This window comes from Dipodomys spectabilis, unplaced genomic scaffold, assembly GCF_019054845.1.
Source record: "Dipodomys spectabilis isolate Male_0828 unplaced genomic scaffold, ASM1905484v1 ptg000018l, whole genome shotgun sequence".
NCBI classification, from domain to species: Eukaryota; Metazoa; Chordata; class Mammalia; order Rodentia; family Heteromyidae; genus Dipodomys; species Dipodomys spectabilis.
Genome location: NW_024870695.1, coordinates 17257931 through 17276878, shown reverse-complemented (window position 1 = coordinate 17276878; position 18948 = coordinate 17257931). Strand labels below are relative to the sequence as shown.

Below are 18948 nucleotides of genomic sequence, written 5' to 3'. Positions count from 1 at the left end.
AAATATCTCGTTGCAGCCAGGCATCAGTGGCTTATACCTATAATCCTAGGAAGTTGAGGTCCTAGGCAGATAAATCTGGGACTCTTTATCTCCAGTTAACCACTAAAAAGCTGGAAGTATAGCTGCGGCTCAAGGGGTAGAGCCCTGAGTTATGCCCCAGTGTAACAAAGAGTACATGATTGTGGGAACACCTGTGTACCAGCTATGGACAAGCCAGAGGTGAACTGCATAGTTTCTTAAATCATGCATACCAATGGTAGGTATCCCCATTTTACCTGTCTTTAGATTTCCACCAATGTAAATCTAGACCACCTGACTAATGTCTATGCTCGCTTTACCAAATTCCTACAAATCCTTAAACATTTACAGCCAGGGCCATACTTTGCCCTTCTCCCTATTAGTTTTCCTTGATGTCTTCAACTACACGCATATTTGGAGAAAGAATTCCTCCACAATAAATAGGACTCGTTTGTTTGGGTAATGCCACTAAACCAGGGAAACAAAGTCACTTCTCAGCATCAAATCAGCACAGGACTCTGTACCCCTAGTTCCAAAGGCTTTATTGGTAAATATGCTTTAGAAAAGTTCCATCGTATCATTCTGTCAGTAAAACGGAGAGCTGGGTCCAGGGACTCAGGTGTTTTGCTAAAGGTGATCAGGACCCCTGCTGTGTCCACTTCTACTCATAGACCCAGTCATGAGCACAAGGCTTATAATCAACCAATTCTTCAGGCTTAAACCATAAGCTGATTTCCTTCTCAGCACTTTTTACTGAGTCACTGCCATGAATGATGTTCCTGAGAAACAGAACAATTACTAGTTACTATGTTTTAAAGTGCCCAAGTGTATTTTGTTTTTTTGTTTTGGGGTTTTGTTGTTGTTTTTGCCCAAGTGTATTTAAAGGGTTATTTAGCAGAGGAAGGAAATTGGGCATACCTTTGCCCCAGCCAACGTGTTTTAAAAGGAATTGTGAACCTTTATTCTGTTTGAATGCCATGAAGTGTTTTGATATGACTATGTTGGAGAGAGAACCAAAGAGCTATATGTCAAACCCCTGGACATGGGGGAGGGGAGAGCCCCACCCACCACCGCAGAGGTTGTGGGCAAAGCTAGAACCCATCCTCTCCCCATACTTAGGTACCTTCTGCCCTATCACATGACAACAGCCATATGTGGCTCCCTTGGGCAAGGGCCTGGGTAGAATTTTAAGTAACCTAGGAAGTAGCTATTTATGAAGGCCTTTATGCAATGCTAATTATCAACGTTCAACTTATTCTAAAATTAGGAAATATACAAAATGTTCTCTAGAAACGGGCACCGGTGTCTCAAGCCTATAATCCTAGCTGTTCAGGAGACTGAGATCTGAGGCTTATGGTTCGAAACCAAACAGGGCAGAAAACTCTTGAGAATTTTATCTCCACTAAACTGCCACAAATGCCAAAGTAGACCTGTGGCTCAAGTGGTGGAGCACTAGGTTTGAGCAAAAGAAGCTTAGGCCTTGAGTTCAAGTCCCAGAACCGGCACCAAAAAAAAAAAAAATCAAAAAATGTTCTGTGCAAGTTTTCATTAACATCTATTGCGCAGCTGTCTCACTATGACATTTCTGTACAATACAAGGTATGGGAATCAAAGTCACCTCTCAAACTCTCTCCTCTTCCTCAAGTTTCAACAGCTTTCATTGTTATACTTTCACCCATGCATATGAGGTACTCTGGCCACTCACTCTTCTTGCTGTCAAAATGTTCTAGACTCCACTTAAATGTAGTTTATTCAAATAGCCCTACCAGTCCCCTGCCCAGGACTCACCTGCCAACTTGAATGCAGAAGTCCCCTCGAATGGTGCCTGGCTTAGAATCTGCTGGATTGGTTTCTCCAAGCATTACTCGGCCAGTCTTCACCACATTCAGCCCCTCCCAGACCTTGACCAGAGAGAAGAAGGAATTACTGAAACAGATCTACCCACCTACCTAATAGCAGTCACCAAAGAGATCAACTAGAGACTGTCCCATAAACCCCAAAAGATTGTAGGGGTCTTTAAGAGAAAAACAAAAACAAATGTGAAACAGGGAAGATCTACTCAATTTGAGGAGTTTCCAATCTACCTAAGGTGGAAACTAACCAGGACTAAAGAATGCTGGTATGGCTATAAATACTATGAAGGCTGGTCACCGGTGTCTCACGCCTGTAATCCTAGCTACTCTGGAGGCTGAGATCTGAGGATCGAGGTTCAAAACCAGCCTGGGCAGGAAAAGTCCATGAAACTCTTATCTCCAATAAACCAACAGAAAACAGGAAGTGGCGCTATTTCAAGTGGTAAAGCGCTAGCCTTGAACTATAGAGTTCAAGGACAGCACCCAAGCCCAGAGTTCAAGCCCCATGACAGACAAAAAAAAAACACTATAAAGGATGGGTACAGGGGTTGGGAAGGTGGCTCAGTGGTAGAGTGCTTGCCTTGCATGCATGAGGCCCTGGGTTCGATTCCTCAGCACCACATAAGCAAAAGGAAAAAAGCCAGAAGTGACGCTATGGCTTGCTAGCCTTGAGCTGAAGAGCTGAGGGACAGCGCCCAGGCCCAGAGTTCATGCTCCATGACCAGACCCAAAAAAATAAAAAAAAAACCACTATAAAGGATGGGTACAGGGGCTGGGAAGGTGGCTCAGTGGTAGAGCGCTTGCCTTGCATGCATGAGGCCCTCAGTTTGATTCCTCAGCACCACATAAGCAAAAAAAAAAAAAAGCTGGAAGTGGCACTTTGGCTCAAGTGGTAGAGCGCTAGCCTTGAGCTGAAGAGCCGAGGAACAGCGCCCAGGCCCAGAGTTCAGGCTCAAGGACCAGCAAAACAAAAAAGGATGGGTACATCAATGACAAAGATCCCAGAAGACAAGGACAGCCAACAGTGGCATAAATGGGAAAGTACTCCAAAGAAGAGCAGAAGAAAGCCGCCAGCCACATAGGATCAGAAAGTTGTCTTTTCTCAGAGATTTCAGTGTCTCCCAATTAATTATACCCTCAGTTTTACTCCCAACTGGACATGTGGGACATCCAAAGACTAGAGAACTTTTACTTCAAGTATCACATAGTTGGTTTTTTTTTTTTCTTTGTCCTGGAGTTTGAACTCAAAAGCTTCGCATTTCAGCGGCCACTCTATCATCTGCGTCAAGCTGGACTTTTTGCTAGTTAAGTGGAAACGGGAGTCTCTAAGACTATGCTGCTCCAACTGTTGGGGTTGGAAGGTAAGGGGGAGGAGGGGACAGTTCTGGGGCTTGAACTCAGGGCCCAGGTACTGTCTCTCTGAGCTTTTTTGCTCAAGGATAGCAAACTACCACACAGCTCCACACCCAGCTTTTTTGGTGATTAATTGGAGCTAAGAGTCTCAGTCTTTTCACCAGTTTTCCTGCCCAGGCTGGCTTCAAACCAAAATCCTCAGATCTAAGCCTCCTGAGTAGCTAGGATTACAGGTATAAGCTTCACCTGTTTTTGAATCTCAATTATTCAGGTCTCAGCCTCATGAGAAGCTAGGGTTACAAGCATGACACTGGCATTTGGTCCATTTGAATTTTCCATGAGAAAATTTTGAAGTGTATTTATTTAACTCTTGGTGGTACTAGCGTTTGAACTTTATTGCTAGAAACACCCCTCCTATCCCTGAAGTGTTCATTTCTGTCTAGGAAGCATTATGGTTAAAAACATCTGTCAGAGCCAGCGAAGGGATGACATTGTCCAAAGAGAAATGTACTTATTACCTGACTTATGGAATCCCTCTGTACAACACCTTTGTAACAAAATAATTTTTTTAATCTATTAAAAAGGAAATTTAGCATTTTTTTTCCAGATAGACTGACCCAGGAGATGGTCCTTTTTTTAAGATCTGTTTTGGTTTCTATGTGTAGCTGGGCTTAGCACAGAGGAACTTACAGCACAGCCCCACATATGCAAGTCAAAGCTAGCAAGGCAAACACCCTACCACCCGCCCCACCCTTAACCCTTTTGGCTAAAATCTTTTTTTGGCTTCAACTTGTAACCCCTCCCATGCTCCAATTTAACCAAACACCAGCACCCTCTATTTGTAAAACAGAATTTAGGTCGGTAATCTTGAGGAGGGGTGTTAGTCTAAGAACAGACCACAACCTCAGGAGGCCATCTACCAAAGTTCAAGGCCAGGCTGGGAAACACAGCAAGGCCCCAGTCCTTAACTAAGTAGTTGGTAAAAGTTAATATTTTAATTCATTAAAATGCTGCTCATAAGTTATTAAAAAGGTAAAGGTGGCAGAAAAAGAAGGGGGGGGGGGGGGAACCTCAGGCACAGAGAAATTTCCCTGGTTCCTCTCAGGGGCCTCCCTCTCGGCCTCCCCAATTTTCCCCCAGCACTCACCATGGCTACCACGGGTCCAGAGTTCATATATTTCACCAGCCCCGGAAAGAAGGGACGGTCTTTCAGGTCAATGTAGTGCTGCTTCAGGTGTTCCTCAGATGCCTGACATTCAGAGGGTCCCATTAGAAAACCAAATGGAAAGGCTCAAATATGGCTCCAACCCACCTTTCCTAAGCCCACATGGCAGCTTCTTTGAAACTCAGGTCTAGTCTATCAACTTATCCATAAGGCTCATATTTTTAAAATCTGAATCAAATCATAATGCCACCTTGACGGAGGCGGGAGGGGGGGGGGGGGAGATGGGGCAGAAGCTGTTGTGATCATAAAAACATCCTTGTGCTGTCAATGAGATTTTCTAATCCTCAGCAGAGGATCTCGATAGCTGGAGTAGAAGGGTGGCTGCTACGGACCGATATGCCAGAGAAAAGAGACCACATCAAAGCCCTCGGGCCTACCCAGCGCCTCTCCATCGTTTCGGACAACATCCCCTTTCAGGGAAGGGGACTTGATGGAAATTTCAGTCCTTGGGTACTACTTACCCCTTAAAACTGTAGGGGCTCGGATTTGAGCCCCAAATGAAAAATCTGGAAACTACAGTCAAGCGCCCCTTGCCGAAGCAGACCCACACTGCCGCAGCACCTCGAAACCTCCATCAGGGCCAAGTTTCAGGCGGTAGCACCCAAGAGCTGTGCGCCCCCCTCCCCTCCGCCCCCCATCCCCAGCCAGCGCGGCCCCACGTGGGCCGGAAGGAAACCCCAGGCTCCTCTCCGCTCCGGACTCCACGCCCTCCGCGACCCACGCGCCAGGCAGGCGGAGGCCCCGGGGCGACCCGAGGCCTCCGCAGGGCCCAGGTGCCCAGCCCCGGGCGGGCGGGAGTCACCTTCCCAAGGGCGCCGGGTCCTCCGTGGCCTGGGAACGCGGCCAGCGGGGCCCGCGGGCGGCCTGGGGCGGGGCGCGGGGCACAGGGACTTTGGAGGGAGGGAACCCGACCCCGGGCCCTCGGGCAAGGAGACGCGGACCCGCCGCTGCCCAACAGCTGCCCGGCAGGCAAAGCACTGGCGAGCCGGCGGCCGCAGAGGGGCGAGGGGGCGCGTTACCCGCAGGAACTTCATGGCCACCAGGCGGAATCCCTTCTGCTCGAAGCGCTTGATGATCTCGCCCACCAGGCCACGCTGCACGCCGTCGGGCTTGATGGCGATGAAGGTCCGCTCCAGGTTAGCCATGGCTCTTCTGCGGGGCCAGAGGTGCGGTCAGGGCGGCCAGCCGGGGCTGGGTCCTGGGTCCAGGAAGCCACGTGGGCGTCGGCCCGGCCTCCACCACCCGCCCGGCCTGGGACACGTGGCTCCGCGGCTGCCGGCCCCGCCCCGCCCTGCCCCAGGCCGGAGTCGGGACGCGGAGACCCGGTGGACCCGAAGAGGGGGTTGCGGGAGGGCGGGGGGCCCAGGGAGGGCGTCCAGGCCTTACCGAGAAGCCGGAGGGGGAGATCCGATCGCGGCAGCAGCGGCAGCAGCGAAAGCCGGGAGGCGGGAGCGACCACCCGGAGGAGGGGCGAGGGGTGGGGCCTCCCAGGACCCCGCCGACCAACCCCGGAGGCCCAGCGCCCGGCGGCCGGCGCTCCGTCCCCGCCCAGTGGCCCGGGGTGCCCGCCTCCGCCGGCTGAACAACCGTGGTTTCCCAAGCAGGAAGTGACTTGTGGTTCCCCCCACACACACACCCGAGCACCTCCAAACTCTGGAGGCCCCAGAGGCCTGCGCACGCGCGCGCGCACACACACACACGAGTGGGACTCAGCTCAGACACGCCGAAGTCCCTTCATGTTTCCTCAGCCTCCCATTTCCCTCCTCTGTGGGCCCTGGTGGCGCGCCCCCAGCCCTTTCTCTTCCACACACCCAACCTCCCTATGGCCTGTGCCCCACAGAGCCTCCCTCTGCACCCCCTCAACTGTTGGCTTCTGTCTCTGCCCCCTGCCACAGGATGGCATCACCAACTCCTAGGATGATAGCCCTTGTCATCTGTGAATGGCTGCTTCCCCCCCCCCCCCCCAGGCTTAACAACCTGTCTCCTCCACCCAGCCTTTTCCATCCCTTTCAGCGCCCCTTGAGTCTCCCGGTTCCCATCCAGAGATGTTCCTGCTCCACCCAGAGCTACCTGTGAGCTGAGCAGGTTATTCAAGCTCAACCTAAGACAGACCAGAGACAAGATTCTTCTAGATTCTTCTAGAAGTTAAGGCCTGTTGACTTGCAGAGTATGCCTAAGCCCTGTCTACTTTGCACAACTACAAGCCCCCCTGAACGTCCTCACCCCCACGCCCCTACTACCATAAATCACAGTTCCTTGTTGCCTCTGTGATCTAGCCAGCTAGCTGCAGATTTTTCCTGGCAGGCTTGTCCAAGCTGGGGCCTTGAACATTCCCAGACATTAATAAAGGTGTTTATGGTCCAAAATTCCGTAAGCCCTCTTACAAAAATTCTATACTGATTCTTTAACACCATTTGCTCAGGTAGACAGACCCAGGTCCTTTGCTCTCACTGGCTCTCAAGCATGATCTGCAGTTCTGTACGTTCTCCTAATAAACTATTTGTTTTTGTTTTTTTGGGGGGTCCGATCGTGGGGCCTGAACTCTGGGTCTGGGCACTGTCACTCAGCTCTTCAGCTCAAGGCCAGCACTGCACCGCTTGAGCCACAGCACCACTTCCGGCTTTTTTTTTATTGCTTATGTGGTGCTGAGGAAGCGAACCTAGGGCCTCAAGCATGCAAGGCAAGCGCTGTACCACTCAGCCACTTTCCCAGCCCCCTAATAAATTATTTGGACTGCTCACCCCATCATTCAATGCTTCTTTCCCTAGGATCCCACAAGCCGTATCTTGAGATGATTTAAATTCCTTTGTGAGACTTCACTGCCACATTTGAGTGACTCCAATTCATTTGATCAGGAGAAAGCCCTTTTCTGATTGTGTGTGTGTGTGTGTGTCAGGAGAAAGCCCTTTTCTGATTGTGTGTGTGTGTGTGTGTGTGTGTGTACTGAGGCTTGATCTCAGGGACTGGATGTTGTCCTTTAGCTTTTATGCTCAATCTACAACTTGAGCCACCCTTCTACTTCTGGATTTTTGGGTAGCTTATTGGAGATAAAGAGCCCAACAGACTTTTCTGCCTGGGCTGGCTTTAAATCTCCATTCTCAAATCTCTGCCTCCAGAGTAGCTAGGAGTACAAGCATCTGGTTTCTGGTGTCTCTAGAATAGTAAGCCCTCCTCTGTGGGCCAAGGGAAGCTCTAGGACTCATGCCATTTCCCAGCAGCTCCAGCACCACTGGCCACCTGTGCCTGACCAGGTAGATGCAGTACAGACCTTGGCTACCCACCATTGGCTTTCCCAAACCTGGTGGTTGTAGAATATCAACCCAGAAAACACTGGCAATGATTGTCACTTGCCTTCATTCTGTGCCTCAATCTGAAGCACCCTCTCCTCTGGATTTTTTTTGGGGGGGGTCAGTCGTGGGACTTGAACTCTGGGCTTGGGCACTGTCCCTGCACTCTTCAGCTCAAGGCGAGTGCTCTACCGCTTGAGCCACAGCACCACTTCCGGTTTTCTAGTGGTTTACTGGATATAAGAGTCTCACAGACTTTGCTGCCCAGGCTGGCTTTGAAACGCAATCCTCAGAGCTCAGCCTCCTAAGTAGCTAGGATTACAGGCGTGAGCCACCGGTGCCCAGCTTCCTCTGGATTTTGTTTTCTGTTACTAAAGGGTCTGGAAATTTAGTGGACACTTCCCTGCAGTGGACCGCACTACACACATTCATTCCCCGAGTCCTGATACTCTCCTTCACCCTCTAAAACAGCCAGTGCTGTGTCTAACAGACATGCACCCACCCCAAGCTTCCTTGTCTCCGCAGACCTCCCTTTCCTCCCTCTATTGCCCCTAATAACCTCAAAAATGACAAGAAAGATGTTGGGGATTTAGCTCAGTGGAAGAACACTTGCCTGGCAAGTGCAAGGCAGAGTTCAGCCCTCAGCTCTACAGAGAAAGAGAAAGAAAGAAAAAGAAAACCTGCTGAAGTTTGTAACAAGCTCACCCCTAATCCTAATCAGGAGACTGAGATCTGAGGATTGTGAGTGGAAGCCAGCTTAGGCAAAAAAGTCCCTGAGAAGCCAGGCGCCGGGCGCCGGTGGCTCATGCCTGTAATCGTAGCTACTTAGGAGGCTGAGATCTGAGGATCATAGTTCAAAGCCAGCTTGGGCAGGAAAGTCTGTGAGACTCTTATCTCCAATAAACCACTCGAAAACCAGAAGTGGCGCTGTGGCTCAAGTGGTAGAGCACTAGCCTTGAGCTGAAGAGCTGAGGGACAGAGCCCAGGCCCAGAGTTCAAGCTCCACGACCGACCAAAAAAACAAGCAGAAAAAAAAAGTCCATGAGACTCATCACTAATAAACTACTCAGGGAAAAAAAAAAAAAAAAAAAAATCAGAAGTGGCACTGTGGCTCAAGTTGGTAGTTAGCTCAGGGACAGCACCCAGGCCCTGAGTTCAAGCCCCAAGACCAGAAAAAAAAAAAAAAATTGTTGTTCCCCAACTCTCCAGTATTCACTCTCACTTCTAGGTAAAACTTGGGAGCTTTACCTACATACCTACAAATAAAGATAGACAGTATCTCAGTTTTGTTAGCTAATGCAGCCTTGTGACTAAGTCAGTTCTGGCCAGTGGAATGTGAGGGGAAACAAAGGTTATAAACCCAGAGTTTTGGTTCTTTTGTTTTGATCTTCCTACCTCAAGATCCTGAGTGCTAGGATTATCAGCCTTTTATTTGTCATAGGGTCTTACTTTCGGCACGAGCAAGCCTAGACTGCAATCTTGCTATTTACACTTCCCTACCATAGCTGGGATGTGAGGTTCCCACCACCACATTCAAGATTTTTCTAGAGATGTGGTCTCAGTAAATTTTTAGCTGTGCTAGCCTTGAACTCCAATTCTGATATTCTAGTCCAGAGTAGCTAGGATTACCATGCTGGCTTCTAGATTCTCTCAAAGCAACTCAAACAGTGTCCTCACAAATCAAACCTATTTACCTATAACCTCTCTCATTTTGTTTGACAGCATCCCAGGGATTCAAACCTACTACCTACATAGCTCTTTTGATTCTTAGAATAGTTACAACTCCTCACACATGATCTGAGAACTTCTCAGGTTTTCCAAAATAAGGTATAGCTATGCAGCCCAGGCTACATAGCTCAAACTCACGATCTTCCTGTTTCCACTGGTGCTAGGATCAGAGGTGTACAATACCCAATACTACACACTGCTCTATCTTTTTTTTTTTTTGGCCAGTCCTGGGACTTGAACTTAGGGCCTGGGCACTGTCCCTGAGCTTCTTTTGCTCAAGGCTAGTACTCTACCACTTGAGCCACAGTGCTACTTCCAGCCCTTACTGTTTATGTGGTACTGAGGAATTGAACCCAGGGCTTTGTGCATGCTAGGCAAGCACTCTACCACTAAGCCACATTCCCAGCCTGCTGCTCTTTTATTTCTGGAAGAGCCTCTATGCCCAGTAATCTTTACAACCTAGCAGTCATCCTCCACAGGTGCTTGTTAATTGACTCAGTGCCAAAAGTAGATGGGATGGATGGATGCAGGGGGTAAAGAATCAGGCAAAAGGGGCTGGGAAGGTGGCTCAGTGGTAGAGTGCTTACCTTGCATGCATGAGGCCCTGGGTTCGATTCCTCAGCACCACATAAGCAGAAAAAGCCGGAAGTGGGGCTGACACTCAAGTGGTAAAGTGCTAGACTTCAGCTGAAGAGCTGAAGGACAGTGCCCAAGCCCAGAATGCAGGCCCCACGACCAAAAAAAAGAATCAGGCAAAAAATGACTATGTATAGGTACAGTCAACATTAATAATTCACAAAGTATTCCCACTCAGTATAAAGGAAATAAGCAATGCAAAGCAATGAAGCAGTATGAAGTAACATCAACTATTCCTATATTGAGATGAAATATTTTAATCCGATGGCAGCACATAACACTGTAAAAGGAGCACTCACATCTTCGAGAGCATTCCTCTAGGTTATAAGGAAGTTCCAGAAATAACTGAATTTGCTAGTCTGGGAATGGGGAAAGGGGTGGAGAGTAGACAGGAAAACTATCATGGCCTGTTCTGTCACTCGTAGATCCAGTCCTGCGCACAGCTCTTGTAATCCACCAGTTCCTCAGGCCGAAACCACAAGTTGATCTCCTTCTCTGCACTCTCCACGGAATCGCTGCCATGAATGATGTTCCTAGGTGGAGAGAGAGGACCATGTGACCAAGACCAGGATTAACTGCCCAGGAGTCCCCTGCATGCCCACTGCAGGAAAGCCAAAGGTCTGTGCTGTTCATAGCACATCAGAAGTAAACCCTTTGGGAAGGGGAAACAACGAGGAGGCAACAGTGCTTGATAAGAAATGGACTCGTTATCTTGCCCATGTAATTGTAACTCCTCTGTACGGTATTCTCACAATAAAAAATGAACAGAAGAAAACCCTTGGCCACCACCAGTAGAAAGGCTGACACAGGCTGTGAGACAGTAATAATGACCTCAGAGGCACAGCCACAGTGGCAATAATGACTTCAAAGTCTACCACTAACTTCTAAGAGAGGAAGCCCATGAGCTGACTTAAAGTTCATCTGCCTACGGGACCACATCATTTCCAGCCTCAAAAATACAAATTCGTTTTTTGGGTTGTTTTTTATTTTGTCAGTCTTGGGACTTGAACTCTGGGCCTGGGTGCTGTCCCTCAGCTCTTCAGCTCAAGACTAGTGCTCTACCACTTGAACCACAGCACCACTTCCAGTTTTCTGGTGGTTCATTGAAGATAAGAGTCTCAAGAACTTGGGGCTGGGAAGGTGACTCAGTGGTAGAGCGCTTGCCTTGCAGGCATGAGACCCTGGGTTCAATTCCTCAGTACCACATAAGCAAGAAAAGCTGGAAGTGGCGCTGTGGCTCAAGTGGTAGAGTGTTAGCCTTGAGCTGAAGAGCTGAGGGACAGAGCCCAGGTCCAGAGTTCAGGCCCCATGACCAACCAAAAAAAAAACCAAAAAAACTTTCCTGCCCAGGCTAGCTTTAAATGGTAATCCTCAGATCTTAGCCTCCTGAGCAGCTAAGATTACAGGAATGAGTCAGCAGAAATACAAATTCTTATGGTGACCAATTTGGCTGTTGGAAAAGGATAAAAACCACCCAATCTAGCAGGGCATCATTGGCTCAAGCCTGTAATCCTTGCTACTCAGGAGGCTGAGATCTGAGGATCATGGTTCAAAGCCAGGGAGGGCAGAAAACTCTCTGTGAGACTCTTATCTCCAATTAACTACTCAAAAACAGTAAGTGGACTATAGCTCAAAGTGGTAGAGCACTATCCTTGCACAAAAGAGCTCAAGGATAGTACCCAAGCCCTGAGTTCAAGCCCCACAACTGACAAAACAAAAAACAAAAAAACCACCGAATCTGGCACCAGTGGCTTGCACATATAATCCTAGTTACTCAGAAGGCTAAGATCTGAAGATCACAGTTCAAAGCCAGCCTGTTCAGGAAAAATCAATGAGCCAGAAGTGGAGCTATGGCACAAGAGCTAGAAAGATAGCTTTGAGAGAAAAACAAACAAAAAAACTCACCTGCCAACCTGGATGCAGAAGTCCCCACGGATGGTCCCTGGCTTGGAATCTGCAGGGTTGGTCTCGCCAAGCATCACTCGGCCTGTCTTTACGACATTGAGCCCCTCCCAGACCTCCAAGGACAAAAGAAGACAAGGTCAAGAAAGAAAACCAATCTCAGCAGAAAATCTGGCAACTACTAATTCAGAACAGGAAAATTAAGAATTAAGTGGAAGAGTGCCTGCCTACCAAGTACAAGGACCTAGAAGTTGATATCCATCCATTGGACAAATATTCACAGGGCTTCTACTTATTCCAGCATGGGGGATACCAGTCTCTCTGACATTTCTGTTATCTGTCTACAGTCCACTCTCAACAAGACACCCACAGTATACAGAATGCTAAGTAAGTGTGAAACCTCCCAGTGTCCTAGCATTTAGTGAAGGACATGCCAACACAGCCTAAATGATGTGCCCCTGCCTGTGCATCTGAACCCTTCTCACCCTGTCTTCGACCTGCCAGACTTCAGGCATGCCAGCCTTCTTCAAAAAGCCATACCTAGTCAGGGACCAGTGGCTCACTCCTAAAATCTATTCAGGAGATTTGAGGATCATGGTTTTACACCAGCCTAGGAAGGAAGTTCTCAAGATTCTATCTCCACTTGCTCAGCTGAAAAGCTGCACTGGAGGTATGGCTCAAGTGGTAGAGCATCAGCTGTGAGGAATGGCTGTGAAAAAGCCAATCAAGGGGGCTGGGAATGTGACTTAGTGGTACAGTGCTTGCCTAGCATGCATGAGGCCCCGGTTCCATTCTTCAGTACCAAATAAACACAAAAAGCTGAAACTGGTGCTGTGGCTCAAGTGGTAGAGTGCTTGCCTTGAGCAAAAGAAGCTTAGGGACATTGCCCAGGCCCCAAGTTCAAGCCCCAGGGCTGGCAAGAAAAAAAAAAAGGCGTTAGTTTGAAAATCATACTCCTAAAATATCCAACTTAAAGTTGTAACATAGCCAGGCTTTATGTCCATAAGTCCTCGGTACTCAAGAGGCTGAGACCTGGAAGACCAAAGTCATCTTGGGCTGAAAAGTCTGTGAGTTTATCTTCAAATAACTGGTAAAATAGGGGAATGAAGGCATGGCTCAAGTGGTATATCAACAGCTATGAGCAAGAAAACATATCCAGAGTACCAGGTCCTGATTCAGTACTGGCACTGAACGAATGAGTAACATTTCTTATCAGCCTATTTCATTTTTGTTATCACTCAGCACTAGCTGACATATACTCCATAATTCCTTTATTGTATAACACCTCCACCCCTTTAATAAGAGTAAACAAAGTCTGAGGATGTATCTCAGAGGTAGCCCACTTACCTAGAATGTGTGAAGACCTGGGCTAAATCCTCAGCCTCCCTCACAGACACACATACAGACACAGACACACAAAGTGTAAGCCAAGAAAACTATGAAAATCTGATACTTTTTTTGTCTCATTAATGACTGTATCCCCAATGTCACAAAGAGTAATGGACACAAATATAAAAAGCAATGCAGCCAGGCACTGGTGGATCAAACCTTTAATCCTAGTTACTCAGGAGGCTGAGATCTGAGGATCACAGTTCAAAGCCAGCCTGGGCAGGAAGTCCGTGAGACTCTTATCTCCAATGAACCACCAGAAGTAGAGCTCAATATGGTACAGTGCTAGCCTTGAGCAAAAGAGTTCCAGGCTTGCACCTAGACCCTGAGTTTGAGCCCTACGACCAATAAAAATTAAAAATATATCTTAAAAAAATAAGAAGCAAGTTGACTTGCAATAAATAAGAGACAACCTCTCTACCCTCCAGGGCTTTCAAGCCCGTTTTCTGGGTCTTCACCTCAGACAGCTGACCCCCACCCCAACTGTTCAATCCTACCAACCTATTCCTCTGCAGCAGTGAGGACCTGACATCCAACACAGGAAGAGGAACACTCACCAACAAAGTCATTCTCATCAACTTCCCACCCAGGCCTACTCACCATGGCAACCACAGGCCCGGAGTGCATGTATTTCACCAGGCCTGGAAAGAAGGGACGGTCCTTCAAGTCAATGTAGTGTTCCTTGAGAAGATCTTCAGAAGCCTATTCCACAGGACAACAGATGAGGACTGGGAGCAAAGTGTCTACAAATCAGCAATCTAGTTATCTCCTCACTGACCCTGCTATCCAGCACATACGCTCTCAGCCTACTGATTTGTTAAAACCCAGTTTGCCCTTCACACTACTAGAGGGCAGAGAGCACAGAGACTAAAATGTTTCTGCAGTTTTGAACCACAGTTTCCCCTTCTTGCCCTTGATGGGTCTGAATAAAATGATCTTGGAACTGAATCCAGCCATCTCATGTGAGAAAGGAAAACTAATAGTACAATGAATTTCTATTCCAGAGCAGACCCCAACTAAAACACCAGAGGGAACATTCTGCATCTGATCAGCAGCGACATGAACCAGGACAACTCCTGGAGATGTTTCCCGTTTATTCAGAGGATATAGGCCCCATGTGATTACCATATGATCTAAACTACCCCAAAATACAAGACATCAAGCAATAAATACTTCTGCGGAAGTTCAGAATCTCACCCTGCGAGGATGGCACGTGGGAACAAATCAAGCTAACTAGAGAGCAAACCATCTGCTGAGTTTCAGCTGATCTTGGCTCATGCTATCCCTTTGCTACAGCATCTAGTCTTGCTAAGGGTCTATCAGGGCCCCTCAGTTTTTCTGATTCCACAGAACAGCATCATACAAGGCATACTGAACACTTTAGGTATACACACATACATAGAAATTAGCTATCAAAACATACATCAACCTATCAGCTACTAAAACACGCATTCAAAACATACTAAGAAGGAGGGTCCAACATTAATTCGCTTAATGGGAAAAATTCTATATGCAACTTTATTTAAGAATCTGAATTCTCGCCGGGCGCTGGTGGCTCACGCCTGTAATCCTAGCTACTCAGGAGGCTGAGATCTGAGGATGGCGGTTCAAAGCCAGCCCGGGCAGGAAAGACCGTGAGACTCCTATCTCCAATAAAACACCAGAAAACCGGAAGTGGCGCTGTAGCTCAAGTGGTAGAGCGCTCGCCTTGAGCTGAAGAGCTGAGGGACAGCGCCCAGGCCCAGAGTTCAAGCCCCACGACCGACCAAAAAAAAAAAAAAAAAAGAATCTGAATTCTTGGGCTGGGAGAGAATTCTCAGTGGTAGAGCGCTTGCCTTGCATGCCTGAGGCCCTGGGTTCGATTCCTCAGCACCACATAAGCAAAAAGAAAAAAGCCGGAAGTGGTGCTGTGGCTCAAGTGGTAGAGCGCTAGCCTTGAGCTGAAGAGCTGAGGGACAGTGCCCAGACCCAGAGTTCAGGCCCCACAACCGGACCCAAAAAAAATAAAAAATAAAAAAAGAATCTGAATTCTCATCTCTGACTTGTTTGAAAGACGGCTCTTGGCCACTAGACCTTTGCATTTATTGAAATATTGCTTTGTCTGCATCTGGCAGCTGTGTCTGCAGTAGGAGAGGAACCTCCCCAAGGGCAAAACCAGTTTTCCCCAAGGCCCAAAGGTACCTGACCTATGATGGACCCTAAGCAGGTAGTAATTGGTGACGTAAGTATTTTCCTGCTGAAATATCCCCTGCCTCAAAGGACTGGGAGTTCAGGAAGAAGAGAGGTGGGGGTTTTCTAAAATTATCTGCTTAAGAAACTAGAGATCAGGAGCTCAAAGACACACTGAGCTGAGTCAGAAATTACAGGGCTGCAGTAATATGTGGAATTCTTCACTGCTAAGGGTAAATGACAGACTATTTTTGGAAATCCAAAATAACTTGGTTTGGTCCCAAGATTCTGCTAACATGCTTAGTCACTGAGGAGTTTTCAAGTTTTGACATCTTACTACAGAGAAGTCTTAGGAAGTCCACTCACCTGCATAAATTTCAAACTAACAAGGCGGAATCCCTTCTGCTCAAAACGCTTGATGATCTCTCCCACAAGACCCCGCTGGACCCCGTCAGGCTTGATAGCAATGAACGTGCGCTCAGTGCAGGCCATGGTCCTGGGGATAGGCAAGTAGGGGAATCAAACAGCACCGATTCTCATTCACATCATTATCCTTCTCAAGCAGATTATTCCTAAAGCTGGCTTAAAACTGCCATGCCTACCCCAAATCTCTCTAGGTAAAACCCCAGTTCCTCTCCAGCCCCCCCTGGGTAAGAACTAATGCCCAAAGTAGGATTGTAATTTCTATCCCATTTGATTTAGTAAATTTCTATTCATTTTCTGCTGTGTATCCAATACTCTGATGGAACTAAGAAAGGAGGTGTAAAAATAAAGTACAAAGGGGTTGGGAATGTGGCTTAGTGGTAGAGTGCCTGCCTAGCACGCAGGCAGCCCTGAGTTCGATTACTCAGTACCACATAAACAGAGAAAGCTGGAAGTGGTGTTGTGTCTCAAATGGCAGAATGCTAGCCTTGAGCAAAAGAAGCTCAAGGACAGTGAGCCCAGGCCCTGAGTTCAAGCCCCAGGACTGGAGAAAGAAAAGAAAAGAAAGAAAAAGAAAAGAAAGAAGGAAAGAAGGAAGGAAAGGAAGGAAGGAAGCAAGCAAGCAAGTGGGGAGAAGGAAGGGAAGGGAGGGAGAGAAGGAAGGAGGGAGGGAGGAAGGAAGGAAGGAAGGAAAGAAGGAAGGAAGGAAGGAAGGAAGGAAGGAAGGAAGGAAGGAAGGAAGGAAGGAAGGAAGGAAGCCAGGCGGCAGTGGCGGAAAGTGGTGCTGTGGCTCAAGTGGTAGAGTGCTAGCCTTGAGCTGAAGAGCTGAGGGACAGCGCCCAGGGCCCAGAGTTCAAATCCACGACCGACCAAAAAAAAAAGAAAGAAAGAAAATGAAGTACCAAAATTTAAATACAAAACCAAAGACATCCTCTTTCTCGATAATCCAGGTTGGAAAAAACAGCACTGATGTGGTTTTACTAATGTGAAAGTGACACCTGCTATCAGGCACAGCCCTGGTATTAGAACTGGAAGAGTTTTTAAGAGACTGTCCAGATGACACTCCCCCTTTATTTTGCAAATGAAGGGCAAAGAGGAGACCCCAGTCCTGGAAACAGAATGGGAGGAGCGGCTGACACACCACCAGCCAGCTCTCGCACTTGAAGCTGTCGTCCGACTTCTATGTCTGTGACCCGCACACCAGGCTCGCTTACTCCTAGTCAAAGGTCCTAGCAGTCAATCAGGAGCTTCCCCCCTCCCCCCGCCCCCTTCAATGTCGATCCCTGTCCTTCCAAGAAAACGAGAGCAGACCCAAGGCCCGGCTGGAGAGCCTCGGATGGAACACGGAGAGTAAGATGGAGCTGATGTGCGGGAAACGGCTCCGGACGCAGCCCTCCCCCCGCATCCCAGGTCATTCATTCAGCAAGCGCCCGCCACAGCGCCAACTCTGGGCCCCGCACCGAGCTAGAGAGAAGGAGGCGGCGGCGGCACGGCCCCCGGCCCTGCGTCCGGGCGGGAGCGGGGCGGGAGCCGGGCGGCCCCGGGACAAAGCACGGCGCACGTGGCCTGGGGACCCGTCCGCGGGCGCCGACAGCCCTCCCCGCCCAGCCCACCTCCTCCCGCCCGCTCAGAGGTAAAAATCCTCCACCTCCCCCGTGCATCCCCCGGGCCTCACCCCTTCCCCTGCTGCTTCGGGACCCCGCGCCCCGCTCACCCCTCCCGCGGCCGGGGCTTTCTCCCGGGCTGCCGCCGCCGACACCGGAAGCGCGCCCCGGCTCCGAAGCCTCCGCACGCACGGAACGATTCTGCGCGCGTCCAGAGCAGAAGGCCGAGCGCTTTGGGCCGAACACCTCCCGCTCTCCCTAGGGAGGTCTTTCTAGGGAGCAACCTTCCGGCATGGAACTTCCGGCACCAGGCCTCAAGCTCTTCCGTCCAGCTGCCATGTTTTTGTTTTGTTTTTGTTGTTTCTCTCCTCAAAGTTCTGAGTCACTTCCTTCATGCCGGCGCGAGCCAGCCTTCCGAGAGGGGGCGCTCGCGGCTCGCCGAAGCCCGAGGAAGGCCGAGGCGTCGGCCGTCGTCGCTCTTCTCCTCTTACATCTCTGTTCCTGCCCTCGGGCCGTCCAGTCACACATTATTTAACGAGCGCTGCTGCCTGCCGAGCGCAGAGCAATATTCTCGTCTCGGGCTTCTTCTGGTCGGGTTGGGGCGGGGGAAGGGGGAGAGGGTCAATTGGTATGTAAGTGAAGAAAAAGGAAAGCAAGGTTGGAGGGAATAATAATCAGATGGACCCGCTTGAAGTCTAGTTCACCAGGAATCGACTGGGCACGAGCATTCCAGGGGGCACCGAGTGGTAAATATCGCCGTAGATGGGCTGAGGTGTAAACGCCGCCCTAAAAGCCCTGGCCCTACCCGGGGGTGGAGGTGCAGGCCTGCAATCCCAGCACTCAGCAAGTGGAAGCCAGAGGATCGCCAAATGTGAACCTTAAACTAATCCGTTATGCAAAGTTCACTCAAGATGGGCGCTGGTGGCTCATATTTCTAATTCTAGCTTCTCAGAAGGCTGAGATCTCAGGGTCTTGATTTGAAGCCAACTGGAGCAGGAAGGTCCATGAGACTCTTGATCTCCAGTTAACCAGCAAAAAGCCTGAAGTGGAAATATGGCTCAAATGGTAGAATGCCAGCTCTGATGGAAAAAGCTAAGGGACAGCGCCTAGATCCAGAGTTTCAAGCTCCAGCATACGCAAAGAAATTTTTAAAAATCGCTCAGAATAGATTGCATAATAAAGGTAAGGCTATCAAACTTTTCTTAAGTGTAGTTAAAAAAAAAAAAATTCTCAAGACCTAAGCTGGAGGCAGTGAATTCTTAGACTTGATGCCAAAAGCACAGAATACATGGCTCAAGTGCTAAAGCAAATGCCTAGCAAGTGCAAAGCTTTGAATTTAAAGATTAGTGTCACCATCACCA

The 18948-nt window shown here is 48.8% G+C and overlaps 2 protein-coding genes across 3 annotated transcripts; both read right to left on the bottom strand.

Moving 5' to 3' along the window:
* Positions 1–543: 543 nt before the first annotated feature.
* Positions 544–5946, bottom strand: LOC122103199 (nucleoside diphosphate kinase B). The gene is made up of 5 exons (XM_042673659.1): positions 5836–5946; positions 5469–5601; positions 4372–4473; positions 1807–1919; positions 544–797 (listed from the first exon to the last, which is right to left on the bottom strand). The coding sequence occupies exons 2-5, from the start codon at positions 5592–5594 to the stop codon at positions 680–682; spliced, it is 459 nt and encodes a 152-aa protein (XP_042529593.1). The 5' UTR covers positions 5595–5601; positions 5836–5946; the 3' UTR covers positions 544–679.
* Positions 5947–10321: 4375 nt separating this feature from the next.
* Positions 10322–17799, bottom strand: Nme1 (NME/NM23 nucleoside diphosphate kinase 1). Of its 2 annotated transcripts, none has more exons than XM_042673660.1 (5): positions 17698–17799; positions 15927–16056; positions 13992–14093; positions 12006–12118; positions 10322–10633 (listed from the first exon to the last, which is right to left on the bottom strand). In XM_042673660.1, exons 2-5 carry the CDS (start codon positions 16050–16052, stop codon positions 10516–10518), a joined length of 459 nt encoding a protein of 152 aa, XP_042529594.1. In that variant the 5' UTR covers positions 16053–16056; positions 17698–17799; the 3' UTR covers positions 10322–10515. The 2 variants fall into 2 exon arrangements, with proteins under 2 accessions (XP_042529594.1, XP_042529595.1); XM_042673661.1 differs by having other exon boundaries at positions 17659–17753.
* Positions 17800–18948: the final 1149 nt, after the last annotated feature.

Coding starts and splice junctions, on each gene's coding strand:
- LOC122103199 (XM_042673659.1), bottom strand. CDS start 5,594: ATGGCTAACCTGGAGCGGACCTTCATCGCCATCAAGCCCGACGGCGTG. Junction 4,474..5,468: donor TGGCCATGAAGTTCCTGCGG/GTAACGCGCCCC, acceptor TCTGAATGTCAG/GCATCTGAGGAACACCTGAA. Junction 1,920..4,371: donor CTGGACCCGTGGTAGCCATG/GTGAGTGCTGGG, acceptor TCTCTGGTCAAG/GTCTGGGAGGGGCTGAATGT.
- Nme1 (XM_042673660.1), bottom strand. CDS start 16,052: ATGGCCTGCACTGAGCGCACGTTCATTGCTATCAAGCCTGACGGGGTC. Junction 12,119..13,991: donor CCGGGCCTGTGGTTGCCATG/GTGAGTAGGCCT, acceptor TTGTCCTTGGAG/GTCTGGGAGGGGCTCAATGT. Junction 10,634..12,005: donor TTCTGCATCCAGGTTGGCAG/GTGAGTTTTTTT, acceptor CTCTCCACCTAG/GAACATCATTCATGGCAGCG.